The sequence below is a fragment of the Epinephelus fuscoguttatus genome, linkage group LG19, assembly GCF_011397635.1.
Source record: "Epinephelus fuscoguttatus linkage group LG19, E.fuscoguttatus.final_Chr_v1".
NCBI lineage: Eukaryota > Metazoa > Chordata > Actinopteri > Perciformes > Serranidae > Epinephelus > Epinephelus fuscoguttatus.
Genome location: NC_064770.1, coordinates 36901364 through 36915139, shown reverse-complemented (window position 1 = coordinate 36915139; position 13776 = coordinate 36901364). Strand labels below are relative to the sequence as shown.

At 42.0% G+C, this 13776-nt stretch overlaps 2 protein-coding genes across 2 annotated transcripts in view; both read right to left on the bottom strand.

Moving 5' to 3' along the window:
• Window positions 1-13776, bottom strand: part of kri1 (KRI1 homolog) — a 602835-nt gene that overhangs the window by 9432 nt on the left and 579627 nt on the right. The gene's annotated exons all lie outside the window — the stretch shown is intronic.
• The window catches only part of usp43b (ubiquitin specific peptidase 43b), a 128307-nt gene that overhangs the window by 7031 nt on the left and 107500 nt on the right, over window positions 1-13776 (bottom strand). The window contains exons 10-12 of the mRNA XM_049560658.1: window positions 8877-8954; window positions 8641-8770; window positions 1016-1358 (exon numbers count right to left, since the gene is read on the bottom strand). Of these exons, the coding sequence (XP_049416615.1) occupies window positions 1016-1358; window positions 8641-8770; window positions 8877-8954 (551 nt within the window). The remainder of the gene's footprint in view (window positions 1-1015; window positions 1359-8640; window positions 8771-8876; window positions 8955-13776) is intronic.

Genomic DNA, 13776 nt, shown 5'->3' with positions numbered 1-13776 from the left:
TCGGATGAAAAATGAATCATCAGTCAATTATCTTTGTCCTTTTACTTTTACATTTTCTTTTTAAAATAATACTTTCAAATGCACAAATGGAAACCTCACACACTGCTCCTGCACTGTAATTTGAGCATCTGTTAATAAAAGCAAGTCTTTGCAAAAAAAGAAAAACAGACTCAGTGTGCAAAGGCCTTTACTATGCATAACTTTAAGCCCTAATAATATTTAAACAGGTGAGTTATATAAAAATTCACCCCTCTGCAGTTCCAGCCTGTGAACATGTTTATGAAGTGAATGTAGGCATTTTAATGGAGGTCTATGGGGAGTGACTCGCTCTTGTAGCCACCCTCAAGTGGCCATTAGATGAACTGCAGTTTTTAGCACTTCAATGTTGGCTTCATTTTTTCAGGTACAATTGACGTGCCATGTTTAATGTATTGACTTGCTGAACTTAAGACCTCAGTGTGTAAACACATCCTGCAGTTATTTACTTAAACAGCTCTAAATTAAACATCTGACCTCAGCACTAACACTCTTAACACTCTCTTATCGAGTCCACAGCTCTCACAAAACACTGCTGCTGGGCTTTCGACACGTTCTGAGCAAAGTGACCGCGTCACACCAGTCTATGAAAGTTAATTTTACTGCTCCTTATTAAAGCCTTCCACAAACAGGCTTCTATTTATATCTGTTATCTGCTAACACCGTATGAGCCTGATCGCTGCTTGAGCTCCACTGAGAGGGCTCTACCAGCAGCTCCAAAATGAAGCCCTGTCAGTGAGTCAGTTTTAAAGCAGGGCCTCTTTTTTAATCTCTTCTTAGGACCAAGTTTTATTAATGTGTTGTATTGATTTAGTTTAAATCAATTCATCATTTACATATTGTTTTTATTTACTTTTTATTCCTTGTGTCACTGTAAAGCACTTTGGTTTTTAAAAGTGCCATATAAATAAAAATGTTATTAAAGGATATGATCATTATTACTTCAACTCTTTCCTCAGAAGGTGTTAGTGTTTCAGACCTGTGTAATGGCCGCCGTGCATCCCTCCATGGTGGTTGCACACAGCATACAGATCGTACAGGAAGTCAGGAGGAGCCAGGTCGGGTCGTCGGGACTGTTTCCAGCCAGGCTGGAGAGGTGGCTGATGGGCGCTGTGGTTGCGGCTCACCATGTGAGGCGTCATGTCCAGACCCGCCAGAGGGAAATGTACGAACGTGGTGAGCTTGTTCCTCCGCTCCCCCACCTGCCTGAAGCGCTTCAGGTGGAGGATGAGGATGTCTGGCAGCGTCCACAGGCTCATCTTCACCATGCCCTGCTGCAGCTGCTTACAGTGGGGACACTTCCAGGCGTCGTCTGGGGCAAGCTGGTGGAGGAGAAGGAAAAGTGGATTTAAAAAACGCAGTCAGCATATCTTCCTCTGCCTGATAATAACCCTGACCGAGCCTCACCAGCTCTCCACGCCTCTTCCACTTACACCTGAATCCGAACCTCCTTTGTGTTTCTTATTCCATTTAATCATATTCTCGGGAATGACGTATGACTGAACCTTGGAAATTCACAAAATAATCAGCTGTTGCCATGGATACTACTTTTATTCACTTTTCACGCCTGTGTTTGATTACCATCTCGAGTACTCTGCAGCGATGAGTTGTTACATTCAGCAAGAGGGCCATTCATTTGCAGTCAGATGTTGGCGATGTGCATTCCTCTATGCTGAGTTCACTTCTTCAAAGTTCAAGCGCCACCAGAACTCTGAGTATTTATAAGCCATTTTGAACGTTCAGATGAGGTTCAAAACCCGACACAACACAAAATGACCGCTGCATTTTCAATTCTGCTCCATCTAAAACTCCTATCTGAGATGCTGAGACGATTCCAGAACGTTTTGTAACTGTATGGGATGTGTGTCATCATTCCCTTGTGGTTTTCACGGTGGTTTCACTTCCACCTCTCTTCATTCCTTGACCTTACAGAGGTGGACAGTTCATTTACCTCTGGCCACATGATCACGTGTAACTCTTGGATGCAATGAATGCTGGTTGTCTTGATCAAAAAATACAAAGAGATTATTTTCCCAGCTTCACTAGAGGAGAGAAAATAAGGTGTCATGTGGGTGGAAACTTGTATGCAGAAATGCAAATGACAGGGTTGACCAGCACTTGTATTTATAGCTGTCCTCAGTGACGTACGGTAGTTACAATGGGCCTTAGTGCACACTATCGTGCATATATCATCTTGTCACATGATCAGAGACTTGACATTATAGTGTAAATGACCTGAAACTCATTACTCATGACATTAGCTAAAAGATCTGATACAATGCTGGCCAGATTTGGTGATGTGAGCAGAAGCAATTGTTCTTTGAGCTGGTTGTCTGAATAGCAGGAAAACAGTTGCTTAAGTGTCAGGAAACACCTTTTAATGTGTACTGGAAAACTGTAGGTGTGTCAACTGATACTGTCTGTTTGTCAGACACTAAAGCCCCGTTTCCACTGAGCAGTACAGTTCAGTTCAGCTTTTTCTGTTCCCACTGTAAAAAGTTGGTACCAACAGAAGCGTTCCTTAGCGTCCCCATGTTTGGTCCCCCCTCTGTTGGGGTACCTAGCACACAGATCTGGTACTAAAAGGTGGAGCTGTGAACACTGCAGTCTGATTGGTCAGTAGAGGACGCTCACTCTGCTCAGGGCTGAGTTGTGTCTGGTTTTGAGGCTCATGTAACCACTGTTCATACTGTGGAGAGTTTTATTAGTAAACTGTAACTGTAAAATGAAAGGATGTTTTGCTGCCTCTCACAGCAGCTGGAGTCTGAGGAAACCGCACTGCCTGCAGAGCATATTTACTCTTCTGGCTGTCCTATACATGCATTGTGAATATGTAAAGTTTTATTTTCATTTTGTGCACTTAGATATTCCAAAATAAGCCATTTGAAGCATGCTGCAGCATTTCTGATTAATTCCTTTAACAGCCAAATCACATCTTACATCCTGACCCCCGGCCCAAATCATAACCTCACCAGAATCTGTGTTAAACTGTAAAACCATTACATATGCAGCAGAAACCAGATACACAACGTGAAAAATGTACCTCTGGTGTCGTAGCACAACCACAATTAAGTGATCTAACACTGCCATGAATGAGAGCTCCTCACTGGTCCCTAATGATGACTGAATACAACTCATGTCAGTCAAATATTTCTCAAACTAACTGAGTCAGTGGAGACACTGAGGATTTTGGCCATAAAATGACAGCTTGTTTGGCAAAGTCATTTTCACAGTATTCTCAAAACCACACAAAAATCTCTCAAAATTTAATCCATCAGACAACTGCTATTTTTCCGTGCCCAACGTGGTCAACAGTGGCCCAACTGGGCGGACACCTGCCCAGTATGGCAACATTGAATTTGTGCATGTTAAAAAGGAGTCCCGGGGCTGCATTCACAAACCTTCTGAGAATCCTCTCAGGGAGCTGCTAACATTTTAGTAAGGAGTCCTAGTTTAGGAGTGATTTAGGAAAGTTCTCAGAGCAACTCTGAGCAAGGGAGGGACAGAAACTTTTACCTTAGTGAGCAGGTGTGATGCATTCTTTTAACTGATGTGATTGGTTGTCACAGACGCACCGCTCTGTGAGCCCGCATGGTGAGGACACCTAGTGGACATGAAATGAACTGCTGACTATGAAAGTGTTGTCAGTGTTAGTGTGATCGCTCTGCTGATGGAAGGTTGAGACAGACTCAAGTCATCACTGCTGCACTGATGTGTTTTTCCAGTTTTCCAAATATCTCAGTGTTGTGATCATTTTAGTTCTGCTGTTATAGAGTTAGGTGCGTATCCCTAATGACATCGACCACACATATTCTCCCTGCATGATGTCATCTGTAGCATTTCATTTACTGTCATCCAGCGTTTGGAGAATATTTCTCCGACTTCCCTGTGTTTCCACCATTTCTCCTCTGATTCAGAAACTCTTCTTAAAAGTCCTCCTCCCTGCTCCGAACAGTTTTCACCTTAGGAGCTCATTTAAGCTCCAAAATGCTCTGTGAATAACTTTTATCTTTACAAAGACCTAGTCTTAACTTTAAGGGGAAATTCTAAGAAAACGTCACATTGTCACTAAATAACTTTATTAGAATTTCGTCACTAGGAGCAACTCTTTGTGTTTATGCTAAATGACTGACTAAATTAAAGACACTTCAAAGGCAACAGTGATACGTACTGTAATGTTGTGTGTTTAAGTGTTTGGAAATGTTCTCTTGTTCTCAGCAAATGACCTCAAGGGCATCACATGCAAACTATAAGTGAGATGTAACTCATGTTGTGTGTGCTACGTGAGTAAACAAACAGGGCAAACAGGGGTGTTTTAGCATATTATTTGTGTGTGTGTGGGAGTGCAGGTGACCTCTGGACACATATGATAATTCTGATGCTATTTCTTCATCTTTGAAGGCTCGGATAGACAGAATAACACACAGCAACTTCATCTGACAGCAGCCTCATGAATGTTCCACCATGTGACTGATTTCCTCCTGATGTCCTGCTTACAGGCTGCAAGAGAAATGTTAATATTGTGATTGCAATTTCCCTGCTCATTACTGTGCACAGATGTTCTGTGCGTACTTAGACCTCAAGCTCAAGGAAAGGGATGCCCCTACAAAATGTGAGATGAGATACTTACATTCTGCTGTTTAAGCTTCTGTTTATTATCCAAATAAATGGGCAACTGAAGGCTACATGAGCAGCTAAGGTTTGTTCATTCAGACTGAACTGTTAATCAGCTGGCCCATTTGGAGCAACACTGGTAAACCTGGAGTGCAAACCTTTGCCTGCAGCTCCACTGGGTGGTGACACAAGGTAACAACAGCAGCAAGTCACAGTCAGCACAACAGCAGACCAACCATGACAAGAGAACTGTGAGGACTGTTTCAAAAAGTGAACCAACTGTAAGAGCTTAGCATCACCAAGAGCAAAATATCAACCGTACCATGCTCTTAGTGAGAAGGTTCTTCCACTATACACTATGTTGACTCTATACTGTATTAACACTAATGAAAAAACATCTTGTGTCACGAATATATAACAAATGACAAAACTCCAAAAATTATTCCACTGCCCAGGTCAGACAGAAATGTGAGAGGGAATCGGGCCTGGAGATATCTGAGGATGATTGGCCTTTTGTCATACTGTACTTGGAAAAAACTCCGGACAATCTCATGACCCAGGACGAACACCTTTACAAAGTACTTTCGGCTGCAAGCAAGCTACAGCCGCCCTTCAAAGGACTGGATTGCAATTGTTAACGAAATTCACTGTGAGGAGAGTCGCCTTTTCTTAAAGACTGACTTGATCAATATGTAATATATTGGAAAAATGATGTATCTACACAAAGGGATGTAACCTGTTGACTGGTTAGTTGAAAAACCCTGGTTCTATGATGGTTGTACCCAAGTTGGGGTGTTGAAAACTGTTGTTGTGTATGATGATTTTCGAGACAAGGACATTCATTATTTTATCCATAAATTGGAAACCACTTCACATTCTCAATATCTGCATGAAACTGATAATAAAACTGAACAGAAACTGAACAGCGCTGTTGCATCTACAAAATAAAAGTATCAAAGAGTACCGACTGTCTTGTCTGACACCGACAGATTCTCGATGAGCAGCGCTGAAACAAATGGACGGTTTGACTTGACAACTGTTGGTGTTGGATAAGTGACACTCCGTATGATGGCAGAAGCCTACTCAAAACCTGTCGGACTCCGTCCTTTACTGCCCAGCCTGAGGACAGTGTGTACACACACTCCACTTGTTATTGTATGAAGTTATTTTTTCCTGTTTAATATTCATCAGCCACATAAAGCTCCTGTTATGTCATTTATTGTCAACATGTTTATCTGGGACACACAGAGTGCAATTTTTCTCTTCAGCTTCACCACAAACATGATTTTTTTCCTTTAGTATTTCTCACCAAACCCATTACGTGCATCCTTTATGTCTAACAAACACACTAAAAGCCTTTCCTAAACAAAACTGCTGCAAAGTGTAACTATCACAGCGACGCAGACCTCCCGTCTATGTTTATAAGCTGAAACCATTTCCCTCAGTGGAAACAAAGCTTTGATTTACTTTAATTTCACAGATAAGAAACAATAAATTGTGAAGAAAAGTCTTGTGTGTGATTTATCCTGGCTTCATATGAGCAGAGGAAATCACTCATCGCTAGGCTAATTTATACAATGTAAAATGCCATAGGCTTGTGCTAATAACGTTAGCATGTTGTATTTGTTTGGAAAATGCGTTTAGTATAAGACAGTTGTTTTGTCAGTGAACCTTGTGAGTTGTAATGGAGCTGAATTTTGTAACGTTACCTTTGTTAAATGTTGCTGTTGTCCCTGGCTTCATATGAGGAGAGGAAATCTCCACTCATCGCTAGGCTAATTTATACAATGTAAATTGCCATAGGCTTGTGCTAATAACGTTAGCATGTTGTATTTGTGGGGAAAATGTGTCCAGATAAAGACAAGTGTTTGTCTGTGAATGCTGTTCAGTTTGTTTGTTCATATAATTTATCATTTGTCCAAATTCATCTTAGTTTATTTTTCTATAAATTCATCTTTTACCTGAACTATTTTTTATTAAAGGCAAGTGGCAAATACACCGCATCACCTTTGGTACTAAATAAAAACTAAAACATGCAACTTACCATAGATTCTAGTTTTATTTAAGATAAATTCTTGAATGTTTCTTGACTTCCTTTAACTCGACAACCACTGTGTATTTTATAGAAACAGAAGTACAACTTTTCCACACTGTTTCTGCTCATCTGCTCTGGAGAATTTGACTGAAAGTCGACCAAAATAAAATGTCTTATCAAAAATTAGAGCTGCTGCAGAACAGCACACATTGTTTTCACTATGACAGCTGTGCAACATAAAATGAGAAACAGCGTGGGTTTAGGTCATTTTAGTGTTTGTCACATCAGTGCTGCTCCCACCTGCTTACTCTAAAGGCACATTAACAACAACAGTACTAAAGGGTACCTTTGGTATTTTTCGACCTGGACCCATATGTTTTGTGTCTGTGAGTAATGGGAAGAACGTTATTTTAAATTGATCCAGTACTGAGTGAGCTTGCATCCTGTTCCACGGCACTCAGGCATGTTCACACCATCAATGTTTGTCCACTAAAAGTGTTTGTTTTTACCACTGACAGGCTCAGATTGTTATTCTAAGTGTCTGACAACATTATGGAAAGAATCCCTACAGAGACGCTTCCCCAAGTTAGATGCGAAATATACCCTCATCAGCCACTTTATTAGGTACACCTTGCTGGCACCAGGTTGGACCCCCTTTTTAATTCTTGGTGTCATAGACTCAACAAGGTGCTGGAAACATTCCTCAGAGATGTTGGTCCATATTGACATGATGACATCACACAGTTGATCCATGATGAGAATCTCCCGTTCCAGCACATCCCAAAGGTGCTCTATTGGACTGAGATCTGGTGACTGTGGAGGCCATTGGAGTACAGTGAACTCATTGTCATGTTTGAGATGATGTGAGCTTTGTGACATGGTGCGTTATCCTGCTGGAAGTAGCCATCAGAAGATGGGTACACTGTGGTCATAAAGGGATGGACACGCTCAGCAACAATACTCAGGTAGGCTGTGGTGTTTAAACCATGCTCAGTTGCTACTAAGAAAATCTCCCCCACACCATTACACCAGCAGCAGCAGCAGCAGCCTGAAGCGTTGATACAAGGCAGGATGGATCCATGCTTCCATCTGAATGTGGTTTTTCCAATCTTCTATTGTCCAGTTTTGGTGAGAAAACCCGTGTGAATTGTAGCCTCAGTTTCCTGTTGTTAGCTGACAGGAGTGGCACCTGGTGTGGTCTTCTGCTGCTGTAGCCCATCTGCTTCAAGGTTGGACAAGGTGTTGTTGCTTCAGAGATGCTCTTCTGCACACCTTGGTTGGAACCAGTGCTTATTTGACTTCCTGTTGCCTTTCTATCATCTTGAACCAGTCTGGCCATTCTCCTCTGACCTCTGGCATCAACAAGGCATTTTGGCTCACTGGATATTTTCTCTGTTTGGGACCATCCTCTGTAAACCCTAGAGATGGTTGCGCTGAAAATCCCAGTTTCTGGCACCAACAACCATGCCACGTTCAAAGTCACTTCAATCACCTTTCTTCATCATTCTGATGCTCTGTTTGAACTTCAGCAGCTCGTCTTCACCATGTCTACATGACTAAATGCATTGAGCTGCTACCATGTGATTAGCTGATTAGCTATTTGTGTTAACAAGCAGTTGACCAGGTGTACCTAATAAAGTGGCTGGTGAGGGTATGTTGGCTCTACACACGCTAAAATTACTGTTCATTTAAAAACAAACTGACAGTACAAACAGGCCCTGGCTGCTGCCAGCTGCTCTAGTCTCAATAAAAGCAACTATTTCAAAATCTGTTGCTCCCATTCGTCACTACGACACAAAAATATGGGAAATCTGGGGTCCAGGTTTAAAAATACCAACGTTACCCTTTAATATGACCTCAGGCAGGGTTGATAAAGGGAGGCAGGTCAGTGTTGCGGCACACGGCTCTTGATGGAGCCACCAGTTGCTGCAGGAATTAAATAACAGACTGACTACCTGTTCCTCTTTGGTGTAGAGATGGAAGCACTCATCCAGGGTGCAGCTGTACTGCTGGACGTGCTGCTGCTGCTGATTCCTCACGCTGTCTGCGTCCTTCACCACCTCCTCCTGAATGTTACCAAACAGGCTGCAGCCCACGACACAAAGAGGTGGTCACGTTAAACGAGCAGACGGTAGCTAGAGAGAAAAGCCAGAGTGAATAGCTGGTGGTCTGTGATATAAAACATACTGACCAGTCTTTGATTCTGTGCTCCCACTCGATGATGAGCTTCACGTGTGGAGGTCCTCCTGAGCTGCAGAGCTTCAGGGCTCTAAAAGACAGTAAGGTTAAAGGTCATCCAGTGCAGAGGAAGCAGCAGTTCCATTAACTGCTGTAACTTCGAGACATTTACAGGAAATTCAGAGCACCAGTAATCTCAGCAGAATAACTTCAGTGCACCTGTACTGAGGCTTTTCAACCACTAGGTGTCAGCATTGCTTGAGTACCTAATGAAGCAGGAGCAACTGAATGAATGACTGCTGTGTGAGAGACAGTGACTGAGAGATTGTATTGGGGAATTCACTGTAGATGTTTTAGGTAAACAACGTATTAGAAGCTACAGTGTAATATAAAGGTAAACTACAGACTTGTTTTAGTCATATCACTCATATCAAAAGAGTTTCCACAGTTCACAGCTGACAACACATTAAAATAAGACAACAAAATCAGGCTAACTCAAATAACTTACGACCTCTTTCCAGGATTCTCAGTCACATCTCACGTCTTTATCAGAGTTCACTGTGAGCAATGGCTGAAAGCTCAGGAAAAAAAAGCTACTGAGTTGATCTAGAGTTAAGATTATTTTGTCAAACTGCTGTTTCAAAGGTCAAGACACAACGTTCATGCATATCAGTAAACAGTAAACATCGTGGTTTTTGGGTGCTATTGGGCGTTGCAACAAAATGAGGAAATACACTTAAAGCAAAGCTCAAAGTCACCTACAAAATTATCACCTGTTGTCTTTGTTTCTCTATTAGCCACTACTTTTGCTTTTGCTCCTTGAAAACACTTCTTATCTAGTATACTTGTATATTTTGCCAGATATGTAATACCCTCCTTTCTAAAACTGGGCCGAGTGAATGAATTTCCTTCGGGATAAATAAAGTTATGTTGAACTGAATTGAACTGAATAGAATGGAATGGAATTTGTATGATGGTTTTTGGAGGGCGGGGCTTAGTAGGAGGCAAAACACGCTAGCTAGCACGTTCTGTTGGATTGTTTTCAACAGTGGGGAAAGAACATAAAGATTGTGGATTCAGAAATATCCATTCAGAGTGCCGGAGCGCACTCTGGCACAAACTGGAGCGTTCGTAACTTCAGAACGCTGTCTGAATGTACCGTTCAGTTATCCAGAGTGCCACACTCTCGGAGTGTCAGAGCGCACTCTGGACACTCTGTCTGTGGAGACGGAGCAGCGGAGCGCCGAGCGGAGTGATTAACTTAACCGTTGGTTCATTCATGTAGAAATATAACGCTGCGTTTCTTCCACCAACAGGGCTCTCATTTTAGTGTAGAGCGTCAGACTGAATTTACCAACGCACCATGTCAGGTCACTCACTCTCCGGGACCGCCAGTGTTACTTGAATAAGTAAACACTGACCAACGGGACCAGACTGGCCGACCCGTATGCTCTCACTCAGTGGATGGATGATGTCACAGGAAGCCAATCTTACAAAGGAGGACCACACTTGTTTGTTTTGCTATGGAAGCTAACGTTAGCTAATGTGCTAAAATGTTAGCGTTGCAGAGAAATCCAATCTTCCTCTTAATCCCTCCCCAGTTTCTGATGAGGTGGACATGATAACCCTTAATACACATAACCTTATTCATCCCTACAACAGGAAATACTTTTTCCCTAACCTGATATGAAGTGTGCGCTGCACGTTTACAAGTAGCATTTCAGCAAAAATGCATGTGTTGTGTGTGACTTTGTGAACAGGTGTTTTGATATAGCTGTGCTGTTGTTAGTCACGGTCCCCGTTTACTTCGATTTTATGAAGACAGTTTGCCTTCTTTTTGGTTTCTCTGTTCACTGTGGAGGCATGCCAGAAAAACAATGACTTCTCCACAAATTCAAGGCAACACGTGGTGAACAATTGATGTACAAATGGTCACTCTACAAGCTACTAATAATTCACTTTAAGTGGTCATTGTTTGCTTTAAGTCAAGTGAAAAAAAAGCCATTATCTCTCTGCAAGAATACAAAATGCTGGGTCTGCATGGGACTATAACGCATCATGAAAGGATTATAATGTAGAAAAACTAGGAGAATTACAATACACTATGATCCTTGCAAGAAACAATGTCAGCACTTAGTGTCCAGCACTTATAAGGTATCATGATACTTGTATAAGTATTAATGTGTTATGCTTACAATCATAAATATGTTTATAATGCGTCACAGACGTGGGCATCATAGAAAGTGTTACCAAACACTTGGACCGGTGCGTTCTTGTACTGTTTGATGTGGGCCGACTTGAGGACAGAGCAAATTTGTGAATCATTAGAGCTCCGACACGATCGTTATCTGTGCCAAGGAGGTTATGTTTTCACTTCTGTTTGTTTGTTTGTTGGCAGGATTACAGGAAGACTACTGGCCTGATTTTCATGAGACTTGGTGAAAGGGTGTAACACGGGTCAGTGACAAAGACGGTATGAATCATGGTGCGGATAAGCAAAAAATTTTTTACTTTCATTATTATTGCAAGATAGGTATTTTACCCTGGCGATGTCTGCGCTCTCCGAGTGTCCTTTGGTTACTTTGGTTTCCAGGATACAGCGAGCTGCAGATTTGCCTTACAAAAGATTTTGAAAGCATTTGCCCTCATCAGCACCATTCAACCAGTGAATGAACTGTTCTTAGCAACGACACAAATGGAAGTCCTTTCAAGACGTTGCCAAAATGTCCCTTTGACACAGCAGTTCACTTCTGCAAGTGAGAGCCATCAGACGTGCGTTTGTGACAAGGGACAAAATGTCTGCAGATTTCTGTCAGTGACGTAAAATCAGGTCTAATGATGTTCATAAAAAGAAGAACATCCGCTTCAGAGCCAATGCCAACACACCAGACGTAAACTCTAACAGTCATGTTAGTGTGTAACATGTGTTTTCATGTCAGAGTGTGTTCAGTAACTGGCTGCCTGCCTCAAGAAACACTTTATTAGATTAGAGCAGATTTAAATCACATTAAAACTGATTACATTAGTTCAAATTTGAATGAGCCTGTGGGAACACTGGGTCGTTTCAGTGTTCAACATTTGGACCACAACATAGTAATTCTACAACAAAAGAACACATTTAGAATAATTTAATAATCTCCAGTCTAATAATAGAAGAATGAGGTGTCCTGACAGCCGGTCAACTCCAACCACAACAGTTCCTCTGGACGCCGTGCTCATAGCGTTTGAACCAGGTAAAACATGGAGGCTATACATTCATGAAAATCTAGACATATGTCCAATAATATTCCTGTCAGACTACGTGTAGAGTGTTTAAAATAATGGGCTTAGCCACAGTGATGTCACCCATCGGTTTGTGGACTCCTGTTTGGAATCCTCAAGTTTGACATTCTGGCCGGCGCCATCTTGGTGTTTTGGAGCCACAAGTGACCGAATTTGTATGAGATAGTGGAGCTAACCCTAACGCCAGCTGCTAGCTTGGTCAGCATAGTGCATCTAGCAACTATGGTTAAAGCTATAGTGCGTAACTTCTACAGGTCCGTAAATGTCCGTTTCACCCAAGCCACTACTAGAGGAGATGACACAATGCTGATTAAGCCGATCGGCTCCTAACATCTTGCGGTATTTTTCAATATATATCATTTTTAGTTTGTGTGTCGACCGGTGACATTCCTGCGCTGGCGCACAGGAAATGCTTCATCACAACAAGAAGGGAGGGGGAGGAAGAGCGGACTGTGTCACAGCAAGAGGTAGAGCGCAGGTAGAAAGTGAAAGCAACATGGTGGAGAAGCGGCCGAGACACGGTTCAGAAGTGGATCCTACCACAAAGAAAATGCCTGGACGTTCGGCTGAAGGTCTATTAGCAAAGAAGGAAAGTGACCGACGGAGAAGGTAAACAAGGATTTGTATTGGCGTCGCGGCTGAGGGCAGACACGGATGTTGCCTTGCTGCTGTTGGTTAAGTAAGTGACTTGGTTTATAATTATATTATGAGTAGTATATGTTGCTGTTAAATGTACTGGACCTAGTACTTTATTATTTTCTTGGAAATGGTGCTATGAACGTAATGTAATGTTAGCAGCCTGGTGTTCTCCACGTTGTGTAGCATTGTGTACACGGTGTGTAGCGAGTGTTACTCTGTGTACACGGTGTGTGGCGACTGGCCAGTGTTACTCTGTGTACACGGAAGTGCCGCCGGCTTAGTAGTTGTAATAACGCATTATCCGCTGGGAGGCAACAGAAGTTACGCACTATAGCTTTAACTGTGATAATGCTAATGCTAATTTTTGCCAGTGAAAAAACTGGAGTATATGTTAGTGCAACCTCCAAAACACTAGGAGGCAGTGGAGGTTTCTGTGAAGTGTTGTGAAGTTTAGTTGATTCAAAACACACATTAAACACACATTAAACATGGCTTAATAGAGACAGTTTCAAACACAAGTACACAAATCAGCTTCACTATAACTCGCAGCATTCACAGACAAACACTTGTCTTTATCTGGACACATTTTCCCCACAAATACAACATGCTAACGTTATTAGCACAAGCCTATGGCATTTTACATCGTATAAATTAGCCTAGCAGCTAGCAAACTTTTCCTCTACTCATATGAAGCCAGGGACAACAGCAACATTTAACAAAGATAATATTACAATATTCGGCTCCATTGCAACTCACAAGGTTCACTGACAAAACAACTGTCTTACACTAAACACGTTTTCCAAACAAATACAACATGCTAATGTTATTAGCACAAGCCTATGGCATTTTACATTGTATAAATTAGCCTAGCGATGAGCAGAGGAAATCTCTGCTCATCGCTAGGCTAATTTCTTCTGTGTGGCTTTATTTGTCAGCCCTGGGGGTTGATGCTTGGTGCTGCCCAAAGCTGCAGACGGGCATTCAGCTGAGAG